General features: G+C 39.7%; 1 protein-coding gene across 1 annotated transcript; it reads left to right on the forward strand.

Annotated features, from left to right (window-relative positions):
• The first annotated feature begins 7102 nt into the window (after positions 1-7102).
• Positions 7103-7681, forward strand: LOC108634465 (60S ribosomal protein L21). The gene has a single exon (XM_018044256.1). It carries the CDS (start codon positions 7166-7168, stop codon positions 7646-7648), a length of 483 nt encoding a protein of 160 aa, XP_017899745.1. The 5' UTR covers positions 7103-7165; the 3' UTR covers positions 7649-7681.
• The last annotated feature ends 5316 nt before the right edge of the window (positions 7682-12997 follow it).

Here is a 12997-nt window from a genome sequence, read left to right on the forward strand (position 1 = left end):
TTTAAAAGCTGAGCGCTAAAGAATTGATGCTTTTGAACTGTGGCATTGGAGAAGACTCTTGAGAGTCCCTTGGACTGCAAGGAGATCCAACCAGTCCATTCTGAAGGAGATCAGCCCTGGGATTTCTTTGGAAGGAATGATGCTAAAGCTAAAACTCCAGTACTTTGGCCACCTCATGCAAAGAGTTGACTCACTGGAAAAGACTTTGATGCTGGGAGGGATTGAGGGCAGGAGGAGAAGGGGACGACAGAGGATGAGATGGCTAGATGGCATCACTGACTCGATGGATGTGAATCTGAGTGAACTCCGGGAGATGGTGATGGACAGGAAGGCCTGGCGTGCTGCAATTCATGGGGTCACAAAGAGTAAGACAGGACTAAGCGACTGAACTGAACTGAACCCCAAACTCCCAGTCTTCCCCCTCCCTTAGCAACCACAAGTTTATTCTCTATTTCTGTGATTCTGTTTCTGTTTTGCAGATAGATTCATTTGTGTCGTATTTTATTTTATTTTTTTATTGCAACATATTTTTAATTTAATCAGTTAAAAAGCCAAAAAACAAAAAACAGTACTTGTAACAGGTATGTGTTTGTTTGATCACTGATTTATGTAATCAGGGAATTCTCTGAATGGGTTGTGAATTTTACTGCAAATGTTTACTTTCTAATTTAGGAAAGTTAAAAATTGATAAAACAGTGTATAAAAGTTCTGCTAAGCTTTAGTAGACATACTGGAGTGATTTTATTTTATTATTATTTTTAAAATAATATTTTTATTTTACTTTACAAAAAGTATTGGTTTTGCCATATATTGACATGAATCCACCATGGGTGTACATGAGTTCCCCATCCTGAACCCCCCTCCCACCTCTCACCCCATACATATCATCTCTCTGGATCATCCCCGTGCACCAGCCCCAAGCATCCTGTATCCTGTATCAAACATAGACTAGCGATTTGTTTCTTACATGATAGTATACATGTTTCAGTGCCATTCTCCCAAATCATCCCACCCTCTCCCTCTCCCTCAGAGTCCAAAAGTCCATTCTATACATCTGTGTCTCTTTCGCTGTCTTGCATACAGGGTTATCATTACCATCTTTCTAAATTCCATATATATGGGTTAGTATACTGTATTGGTGTTTTTCTTTCTGGCTTACTTCACTCTGTATAATCGGCTCCAGTTTCATCCATCTCATTGGAACCGATTCAAATGTATTCTTTTTAATGGCTGAGTAATACTCCATTGTGTATATGTACCACAGCTTTCTTATCATATGGTATTTATCTTTCTCTTTCTGACTTACTTCACTTAGTATGATAATCTCTGCTTGCATCCGTGTTGCTGCAAATGACATTATTTCATTCTTTTTATGGCTGAGTAGTATTACATTGTATACATGTACCACATCTTTATCCATTCATTTGTAAATGCACATTTATGTTGTTTCCATGTTTTGGCTGCTGTGAATATGAAAATATGCCACACATTTACTGGACTGCTTTCAATAAGGAAAGACCTTTACATGCATATGGTAGCATGCTGGCGTATACTGTTACCCCAAGTCTATGTGCAGGGGGCATGTGGTAGCTCAAAGTCCAGTGAATCACAGTAACTCATAAGCTTAGTTTGCTGGAGTCCACAACACTATGTTGGCTTTGGCAAGTGCTGAATGAGTCCATAGGAGCTACAAGGACTGTTGAGCTCATCAGTGGCTTCCCAGGTCCATCAGTTAGGGACCATGGCAGGGGGCAGTGATGGCCAGAGTCAGTGGTGTGCACACATTCAGCTGTAGGAAGCAGCTACTCATGACTCTGTTGAGGTATGGACCAGTTACAGACACACAATGGTGGGAGCCAGGAAAAGGAGCTGGCTGGGAACAACTGGGCCCTGGCTGTTGGTGTGTACTACTACTAGTATGCTGCTGGGTCTCACCACAGGCACACAGCAGTGAAAGCTGCGTTGGAAGCCAGGAGTTGTGGAGGTGCGTAGTTGCAGGTAAGCCCAGTGGCACAGGCCAGTGACAAGAGACAGGACCAGAACTGGGCTCACAAGCAGCTTCAATGTCCACTGCTGTGGCTGTACGGTCTCCTGACAGACATGCACAAAGCCATAGATGTAGTGATGCAGTTCAGATGGAAGGCATGCAGGAACATAGTTAAGGGGGCTAATTGCAGACGAGACTGCTGTTATAGGCCAGCAACCGGATCTAGGGCTGAATCCTGACCTGTAAGCAGTTGCAGGGGCCTTAACTCAGCTGTGGAGGGTCTAAGCTAGAGTCTTGCTCTCATGCAGCTACAGAGGCTGAGGCTGGCAATTGGTGCAGTTCCCAGCCTCTGGCCAGGGAGACAGAAAGATACTCAGGCAGCTGGCAAAGGCAAATGTGAATATCCATGGGATAAAAAGTGGTATAATCTCCAGGAATCCGTGGCAGCTGTGCTGGTCATTGGTTTCTTCAGTGGCAGAAGCTGTTGGGTCATCTGCAGAGCAGGTCACTGGAAACCAGTCTTTCTTGTCCTGTGACTAATATTGGCAGTCCCTTCTTTTCCTCCTTATTCCTAGTGATCTCTGTCTATCTCAGTTTTGCCAGTCTCTGGATGGCGTGAAGCCAAAGCGAGTTCTTCTTGTAGTGACCCAAAAGACTGGGGAAGCTGGTTGCTCATCTCACTTTTCCTTTCCCAGTGTCTGGAACTCTTTCTAGCTGGAGCATTTCCTCTTAGTACCAAGCAGTGCTGGCCTGGGAGATGGGATGATGCAGGCAAAATGAAGCTACTCTTCCTTCCCTTTTTGTGAAGTTTTTCTCAGTTTTTTGTTTGTTTGTTTCAGTGTGTTGCTGAAGTTTCCTAAGTGGACTCCAGAGCACTCCTGGAACTGTTTTTCATCATGAATAGCTATATAATTGTTGATCTTTGTGGAGGGATAGAGGCTGGGGTCTCCTACACTGCCATCTTGGTATACCCAGTAATATACCCAGTATATACCAGTTGACAACATATATGAAATAGACCACTTCCCCAAAAAACGTAAACTGTAAGTGAAATAGGTAATTTGAACACTCATATACCTATTAAGGAAATTTAATTCATAATTTAAAATCTCCCAGAATCAAATTTCTGTTGCCAAATGGTTTCCCCAGACAATTCTATCAAAAACTTCTAAAGAAAAATTCACACCAATTCTATACAATCTCTTCCAAGAAATAGAATAGGACAGAGTAATATCCAATTGATTTTATGAAGCAATTATTCCCCTACTATCAACATAAGACAATGACAATACAAAACAGAAAACTATATTCCCAATATCCCTCATGAATATAGTTGTAAAATCCTCAACAAAATATTAGTAAACCACAGAGTCCAAAAGACTGTTCTATACATCTGTGTCTCTTTTGCTGTCTCGCATACAGGGTTATCATTACCATCTTTCTAAATTCCATATATATGCATTAGTACAGTACTCTTGCCTGGAAAATCCCATGGACGGAGGATCCTGGTGGGCTGCAGTCCATGGGATCACGAAGAGTCGGACACGACTGAGCGACTTCACTTTCACTTTTCACTTTCATGCATGGAGAAGGAGATGGCAACCTACTCCAGTGTTCTTGCCAGGAGAATCCCAGGGACAGGGGAGCCTGGTGGGCTGCGGTCTATGGGGTTGCACAGAGTTGGACACGACTGAAGTGACTTAGCAGCAGCAGCAGCATACTGTATTGGTGTTTTTCTTTCTGGCTTACTTCACTCTGTATAAGAGGCTCCAGTTTCATCCACCACATTAGAACTGATTCAAATGTATTCTTTTTAATGGCTGAGTACTGGGATGACCCGGAGGGATGGTGTTGGTGGGGGGAGGTGGGAGGGAGGTTCAGGATTGGGAACACGTGTACACCCGTGGCGGATTCATGTTGATGTGTGGCAAAACCAATACAATATTGTAAAGTAAAAATAATAATAATAAAAAAGAAAAAAATATTAGCAAACCAAATTCAGTAATATATAAAAGGAATTATACACAGTGACCAAGGGCTGCAAGGGTGGTTTAATATCTGAAAAGAAGGCAATGTAATCATTACATTAAAAAGCTAAAGATGAAAAATCACAAAATCATACCAATCAGTGCACACAAAGAATTTAAAAATTAAACAACATTCATCATAAAAAACTTTCAGAAAAAATAGGAATAAAGAGTAATTTCCTCAATTTGATAAAGAACATACAGTAAGAACCAGTAGCTAACATTGTGCTTTCTGATGAAAGAGTTAATTTGCTTTCCCCATAAGACTAGCAAAAAGGCAAGGATGTCCACTCTCACCACCTTTATTCAACATAGTGTCAGTAATTTTAGCCATTGAAATAAGGGAGGGAAAGGAAGTAAAAGACATGCAGATCAGAACGATTGCAGATGATATGGTCATCTACATGGAAAATCCCAAAGAATATAACAACAACAAAAAACCTCCTGACACTAATATATGAGTACAGGAAAGTTGCAGGATACAAGAATAATGTACAAAACTCAACTGTATTTCTGTATATTAACAATGAATTCTCAGACACTAAAATTAAAAGTATAACCATTTAAAACTTTCCAAATAGAATGAAATACTTAGGTATAAATTAACCAAAATATGTACAGGATCTATATGCTGAAATTTACAAAGCACTAATGAAATCAAATAAAACTTAAATAAATGGATAAACATACTATGTTCATGTATCAGGAGGCAAAAGTGTCAGTATTATCCAAATTGATCTTTAAGGTCAATGCAATTTCTATAAAAATTCCATCAAGAGATTTTTAGAAACACAGACAAGTTTATTTTAACATTTATATGGAAAGGCAGAAGACCAAGAGCTAATTCAATCTTGAAAAGAGAATATATTCAGAGGAATCAATCTACCCAATATTGTCTTGCTATATTCCCACAGTTACCAAGACTGTGTGGTATTGGTGGAGTGATAGATAGATACATAGACCAATGAAACAAAATAGAAAACAGAAATCGACCCACACAAATGTATCAAATTAATTTTTAAAAGGTGCAAAGAATTCAGTGAAAGGAGGGTGCAGGAGCAATTAGACATCCTTGGGGTGCTAGAGCAATTAGACATCTATGTGGGAGGGAAAAAAACCTAGATCTAAATCTCAGTCCTTATACAAAAAAATTGACTCAAAATGAATGATGGACTTAATTTTAAAATGTAAAATTATAAAACTTTTAGGGAAAAAAATAGGAGAAAATCTTTGGGACCTGAGGCTAGGCAAAAAGTTTACCTAGGCAACACCAGTTTACTTAGATAAGACCAAAAAGCGCAATCCATAAAAGTATAAATTGACAAATTCTACCTCATTAAAATACAGTTTAATTCTGTGAAAGACCTTATTGATAGGATGAAAACACAAGCTACAGACTAGGAGAAAACATTTGCAAACCATAAATCCAACAAAGGATTACTACCTAGGGATATATAATGAACTCCCAAATTCAGAAATTAAAAAGTGAAATAATCTAATTATAAAATGTGCAAAAACCATGCATGGATGTTTCATTGACAAGTATATACAGATGGCAAGTACTTGAAAAGATGCTCAATATCAGTAACTATTAAGGAAATGCAAATTAAAATCACAACAAGATATCACATATCAGAATAAGCTACAGTTGAAAATAATGACATCACCAAATTCTAGCCAGGATGTGGAGAAACTGAATCACTTATACATTGCTGGTAGGAATATAACATGGTATAGCCACTGTGGGAACATGTGTTTTTTTTTCTTTAAAAAGCTAAACCTGCAACTACCACACAACCCAGCAATTGCACTCTTGGGAACTGACCCCTGAGATACAAAAACCCATACATGAATGTTTATAGCAACTTTATTTGTAATAACCAAAAACTACAAAAAAAACAAATGTTCTGCAGTGGGTGAATAGTTAAACAAACTGTGGTGTAGCCATACCATGGAATACTAATCAGCAATAGAGAGAATCAAAGTGTTAATACATTCAACAACATGGATAAATCTCCAGAGTTTTGCTGAGTGGAAAAAAAAAAAAAGCCAAAATGAAAATGGCAATCACAGGAAACTAGCCAGTCTGATCACATGGAACACAGCCTTGTCTAACCCAATGAAACTATGAGCCATGCCATGTAGGGCCACCCAAAAAAGCAAAATGGTTACCTGAGGAGGCCTTACAAATAGCTGAGAAAAGAAAAGATGCAAAAGGCAAAGGAGAAAAACAAAGATATAACCATTTGAATGCAGAGTTCCAAAGAATAAGGAGAGATAAGAAAGCCTTCCTCAGTGTTCAGTGCAAAGAAATAGAGGAAAACAGTAGAATGGGAAAGACTAGAGATCTCTTCAAGAAAATCAGAGATACCAAGGGAACATTTCAGGCAAAGATGAGCACAATAAATGACAGAAATGTATGGACCTAACAGAAGCAGAAGACATTAAGAAGAGGTGGCAAGAATACACAGAAGAACTGTACAAAAAAGATCTTCATGACCCAGATAACCACAATTGTGTGATCACTCACCTAGAGCCACACATCCTGGAATGCAAAGTCAAGTTGGCCTTAGGAAGCATCACTGTGAGCAAAGCTAGTGAAGCTGATGAAATTCCAGCTGAGCTATTTCAAATCCTAAAAGATGATGCTGTGAAAGTGCTACACTCAATATGCCAGCAAATTTGGAAAACTCAGCAGTGGCCACAGGACTGGAAAAGGTCTGTCTGTCTTCATTCCAATCCCAAAGAAAGACAATGCCAAAGAATGTTCAAACTACCACACAATTGCACTCATCTCACAGGCTAGCAAAATAATGTTCAAAATTCTGCAAGCCAGGCAGGCTACAGCAGTATGTGAACCATGAACTTCCAGATGTTCAAGCTGGATTTAGAAAAGGCAAAGAAACCAGAGATCAAATTGCCAACATCCATTGGACCATCGAAAAAGCAAGAGAGTTCCAGAAAATCATCTACTTCTGCTTTTTTGACTATGCCAAAGCCTTTGACTGGGTGGATCACAACAAACTGGAAAATTCTGAAAGAGATGGGAATACCAGACCACCTGACCTGCTTCCTGAGAAACCTGTATGCAAGTCAAGAAGCAGCAGTTAGCTTTTCGGCCGGAACCGCCATCTTCCAGTGATTCGCCAAGATGACCAACACAAAGGGAAAGAGGCGGGGCACCCGCTACATGTTCTCCAGGCCTTTCAGAAAACATGGAGTTGTTCCTTTGGCCACATACATGCGAATCTACAGGAAGGGTGATATTGTAGATATCAAGGGAATGGGTACTGTTCAAAAAGGAATGCCCCACAAATGTTACCATGGCAAAACTGGGAGAGTCTACAATGTTACCCAGCATGCTGTTGGCATCATTGTAAACAAACAAGTTAAGGGCAAGATTCTTGCCAAGAGAATTAATGTGCGTATTGAGCATATTAAGCACTCTAAGAGCCGAGATAGCTTCCTGAAACGTGTGAAGGAAAATGATCAGAAAAAGAAGGAAGCCAAAGAGAAAGGGACTTGGGTTCAGCTGAAGCGCCAGCCTGCTCCACCTAGAGAAGCACACTTTGTGAGGACCAATGGAAAGGAACCCGAACTGTTGGAGCCCATCCCCTATGAATTCATGGCCTGATGGGTGTAAAAATAAAGACCTGGACTGTAAAAAAAAAAAAAAAAAAGAAGCAGCAGCAGTTAAAACCAGACATGGAACTACAGACTGGTTCCAAGTCAAGGCTGAATATTGTCACCTTGCTTATTTAACTTCTATGCAGAGTACATCATGAGAAATGCTGGGCTGGATGAAGCACAAGCTGGAATCAAGATTGCCAGGAGAAATATCAATAACCTCAGATATGCAGATGAAACCACTCTCATGGCAGAAAGCTAAGAAGAACTAAAGAGCCTCTTGATGAAAGTGAAAGAGGAGTGTGAAAAGCTGGCTTAAAACTCCACATTCAGAAAACTAAGGTCATGGCATCCAGTCCCATTACTTCATGACAAATAGATGGAGAAGCAATGAAAACAGCAACAGATTTTATTTTTCGGGGGCTCCAAAATCACTGCAGATGGTGACTGCAGCCATGAGATTAAAAGACTCTTGCTCCTTCGAAGAAAAGCTATGACTAACCTAGACAGCATATTAAAAAAGCAGAGGCATTCCTTTGCCAACAAAGGTCCCTCTAGTCAAAGGTATGGTTTTTCCAGTAGTCATGTATGGATGTGAGAATTAGACTATGCAGGAAACTGAGCACCAAAGAACTGATCCTTTTGAACTGTGATGTTGGAGAAGATTCTTGAGAGTCTCTCTTACTGCCAGGAGATCCAACCAGTCCATCCTAAAGGAAATCAGTCCTGAATATTCATTGGAAGGACTGATGCTGAAGCTGAAACTCTAATACTTTGGCCACCTGATGTGAAGAAGTGACTCATTGGAATAGACCTTGATTCTGGGAAAGATTGAAGGTAATGAGATGGTTGGATGGCATCACTGACTCTATGGACATGAGTTTGAGTATACTCCAGGAGTTGGTGATGGACAGGGAAGCCTGGCATGCTGCAGTCCATGGGGTTGCAAAGAGTCGGACATGACTGAGCGACTTAACTGAACTGAACAAAAGCCAATTCTGAAAGATTACATACTATATGATTCCATTTATATAGCATTCTTGAGACTACAAAATTATCAAAATGGAGAACAGATTGGTGGTTGCTAGGTGTCAACAAAGGAGGTCATAAGAAAGAGAAGAGGGTATGACTATAAAAGGGAAACATGAGGGATCCTTGTGATGGAAATATTCTGTATCTTGGCCATATCAATGTCAGTACCCTGGTTGTTTTCTTGTACTGTAGTTTTGCAAGATACTACCATTGAGAGCAACTGGGTACAGGAGGCCTCTTGTTTCTTACATCTGCAAGTGAATCTACAGTTGTCTCTAATTAAAAGTTTAATTGAAAAGGAAAAAATAAGGCAAATGAATGGCCAACCAAGGTTCAGGATGCTTAAGTACAGGTGAATTCTCATTCTGAAAAGCTGTGGTAAAAAAATTGAAACAATCTGTTTTTGCATTGGTGACCTATTTACCCTTTCCTCTCTGGCCATCTTAAAGCATCTACAAACAATTCATCTATGACAAGTTATTTTTTACTGCCTGTCTAACCTTGTTGCAGAGAAAGTGAAGGTATAGGAACTAAACAGGATGGTTCCTGGAAATATTCTGTGTATAATTATATGGATTTCCCCCCCAAGGTCAATATTCCTTAGTACATGACCTTGTTCTTTCACCTGTACAGCTTGGACAAAATGAATTCTGTATGACTGTAGAGGTGAGGAGCATGAGTTTGTAAGGGAGCAAGCATGTGTATGAATGAGCATAGGTATGCTAAAGCTGGCATGATTAAGGGAGCAGGGACAAGACAGGTGTTAAGGATAGATGAATGTTGCTACATACCTACAGGGAATTTGACATTTTCATTCCAAGACAAATCTTGAAGATGAAGAAAATAGAAGAGTGGGTAAATAAGGTTTGAGAATTCTTGTAGAATGTATGGAAATGTTATGCTTCAGTTATAAGAAATATTCTGAAAAAATATGTAGCATTGTGATTCTAAAAGTAAAGATTCATTTACCACAGGGCAGGGTATATTATGCCAAGATATTTGGAAGTAATGGCTTTTGCCTGAATAAATATGCTTTGTGCTTCCACAGTTTTCATCTTTTTCAGAGGGTAACCATAGCCAATTGCTTTGCCTAGCTAATAAGTTAGAAATTGTATGCCGTGGGCTGTTTTCTCAGGTCTGAAGTCAATTTGCTGATTGATGTTCCTCATTTTCCCCCCATAGGTCTCCACCCCCAGCTCTCCATCCAGAAAATGGGAATAGTAGGCCAAATTGTATTTATTGAACACAGTTAAGCATGAGATCCAGTCAGTCTGGAGAAAGTATTAATGAGCTTGCCAATAAAGTTACAAACTCAAAATGCCAGAAATGTAAAACACGTTATACACTAATTCAGTTCTTCTTCAGAAGCTGCACAGGACAAAGAGCTTCAAAGAGGAACTGAAGGTTGAACGATGTTTGAGAGTCCCTCAGCCTAGGAGGTGACTTAGCCACAAATTGCATCCAAAGTCAAGTACACTATCCATGGACATTATTACAAGGAAAAGTACAACATTCATGAACAGCATTCCTAGGGAAAGCAGAACATGCATAGATAACATTCTTAAGAAAGATACTGCATCCATGAACACCATTCCCAGGAAAAGTACAGCATCTGCAGATAACAATTTGAAGCAAAGTACACATCTCTAATGGAAAGTATGGCACTCTAGCTAATAAGGAATCCAAGTCCTCTTCTGTTTATGGGAATGGCAACTACCCCCAAATGTCTGATATAGGAAGCACTGGAGAAAGATTGAGAAAGAACATTGTTCCTGAATTTGTGTTTTCTATTATGATCCTATGAGAGGTAAATAAGTCAATTAGAAAGCAGAGGTTTGCAGCTATCAGATTGGATTTAGAAATGTTTCAAAATCAACAGTTTATCCTCATGGCTTTCTTCTTTCCTTTGTAACTTACAGATATGACAAAATTTTGAGGGTGAAAATTATCTCATGCAGCCTAATATTAATATGACCCCATATGCTTAGTACTCAGACATACATGAAATTCAAGAAACATAGAACCATATATAATCTTAGAATTACAGCTTCATTTTTTAGATAAGGAAACTGCCTAAAGAACAGACCTGCTGTTTAGATGTTTATATAATGATTTAAGTGACAACAATTGCAATAATAACAATAATAGAAGTAATAATAGCTAATAGTTTTTGAGCTCCTACTTTGTCAGCCACTGTCCTAAGACCTTTACATGGATTACTAATTAATTCCTCATAACAACCCTCTGAGATCATTTATTATTATAAGCCCCATTTATTGACAAAGACAGTGAGATGCAAAGGTTTAATGACATTGTTCCATAATGCCTCAAAATATTTCCTTATTACTGGGGCTTAGATCATAAGATTACCAAACTAGATTATCAGGCAAAAATCAAGTGGTTGTTCTGATGTAATACAGTCTGCCAAATTCTGGGTTGCTCTATGTTTCAGTGAAAAAAATATTTTTCAAGGACAATCTGTTGAGGATCTATATTTTATGTGGTCTGTTCCTTAATTCCTATTCCCATTATAATACAGTTTCTTAACCTCCTTGACTTCTGGAAGTTTACTTAAAATATGAGCCCAGTGAAAGGGTGACAAGATGTGCTTTCAGCATGTAGATTTTGTTATATTTTTCAGTAATGAACAAATAAGTAGCAATGCTTGAATACCATCACAGTTAGCATATACTTGTGTTTTAAAGGTACCCAGTTGACATATTCGATTTATATTTCAGGAATTCAGTGTAATCCATGCATTTTTGGCAAGCCAGAGACTGAGATGCATGTGTTAAACTGGCAGAGGTTAGGAAGATATTTACAGTTCAGCTTTCATAAAAGACTAGTGCTATTAGCATCAATCTCCATAGCAGTTTCAAAAGAGAGGCAGAGATGAACGGCTAGATGGCCAGGGAGAGATAGAAATAGGAATGGACAGAGTTGGACAGAGGCAGAATGGGCAGATAGGGAAGAACAGACCAAGAGAAAAAGACAGAGACAGACAGATGGAAAAAAATAGAGACAGAGGGAAACACAGATAAATAAAGGGATAGCGATCAACAGACAAATATAGAGCAATGGAGGCATATCAAGAGAGATGGATAGACAGACACAGAAGCAGACACGAGGAAAAGCAGGCAAACTGGAAGACAAGATAGGGAGCCAGAAAAAGAAAGGAAAGGAGAACAAAGATAGCAGTGAGGAACAGGGAGCAAGAAACAGAGATAGACTGAGACAAACGGAAAAGACAGAATAAGGGGGAGAGTCTGAAAGAGAAAAGGGGACAGCGATAAAGACTTAGAAACAGAGAAAGCTAAGGAACTAGAGGAAGATGGAAAGAGAGACCGAAACTGAAGGAGGAAGAGAGTCGCAAAGAAAAAAGACAATGAAACGGACACACAGAGAGAAAGGAAGGGTCACTCTCATTTAAAAAAGAGAAAGCCGAAGAGTCTGACATAATAGTAGGGAGGAAGAGTGGTAGAGAAAAAGGGAAGTAGAGCTAAAGACAGGAAGACATAGAAGCAAAGAGAACATACAGAGTGAGTGAAGGAGCAAGGGGAGAGAAAGAAAAGAGGGAGGTGCACACAGAGCCAGAGAGAGATGAACATAGAAAAAGACACTACAAGAGAGAGGAAGACAAAAAGCAGACAGAACGGTAATGAGAGAGAGAAACAGAGAGACAGTGAAAGAGTCAATCAGACAGAAATATGTTGGAGAAGCAGGGGAGAGAGAGAGTGAACAAGAGATGGGGAGTTAGATGGAGAGACTGAGAGACAGACTCAGAGGCTGACAGGCAGAGAGATCAAAAGCAGGCAAGGAGAGAGAAACAGAAAAAGATCAAAAGATACTGTTACAGAGAGATGGAGAGGCAGATTCAGAAAGAAAAAAGGAGTCCGCAGAGCTAGAAACAATGTGCCTGAAACAGAGGCAGAGAGAGACTGACTGAGAGACATACTGGGACACACACATTCAGGGAGACAGTGGCAGAAAGTCCAACACAGGGAGAGAAAGCAGAGGGAGAGAGACACACCAGAAGAGACAGGGAAAGAGAAAATGATCAACCAACTGACCGAGACAAACGAGCAGAGATCAGAAAGACATGGAGTCAGATGAAAAGTGGAGAGAGAGAGAGAAAAGAGAGCCAATGAGATGCACAGGCAGAGAGACAGTTAGACTGAGAGATGGCTGAGGAGCAAAGAAAAAAGTGAGAAAGAGGGAGTCAGTGACAGATATAGAGACTGGTAGGAGGACAGATCCAGAGAGAAACTGAAAAAGAGAGAGAAGGGGGGAGAAAGGGAGAGGAAGCAGAAAGGGAGGGGGAGGG

The sequence above is a fragment of the Capra hircus genome (assembly GCF_001704415.2).
Source record: "Capra hircus breed San Clemente chromosome X unlocalized genomic scaffold, ASM170441v1, whole genome shotgun sequence".
Classification (NCBI taxonomy): Eukaryota; Metazoa; Chordata; class Mammalia; order Artiodactyla; family Bovidae; genus Capra; species Capra hircus.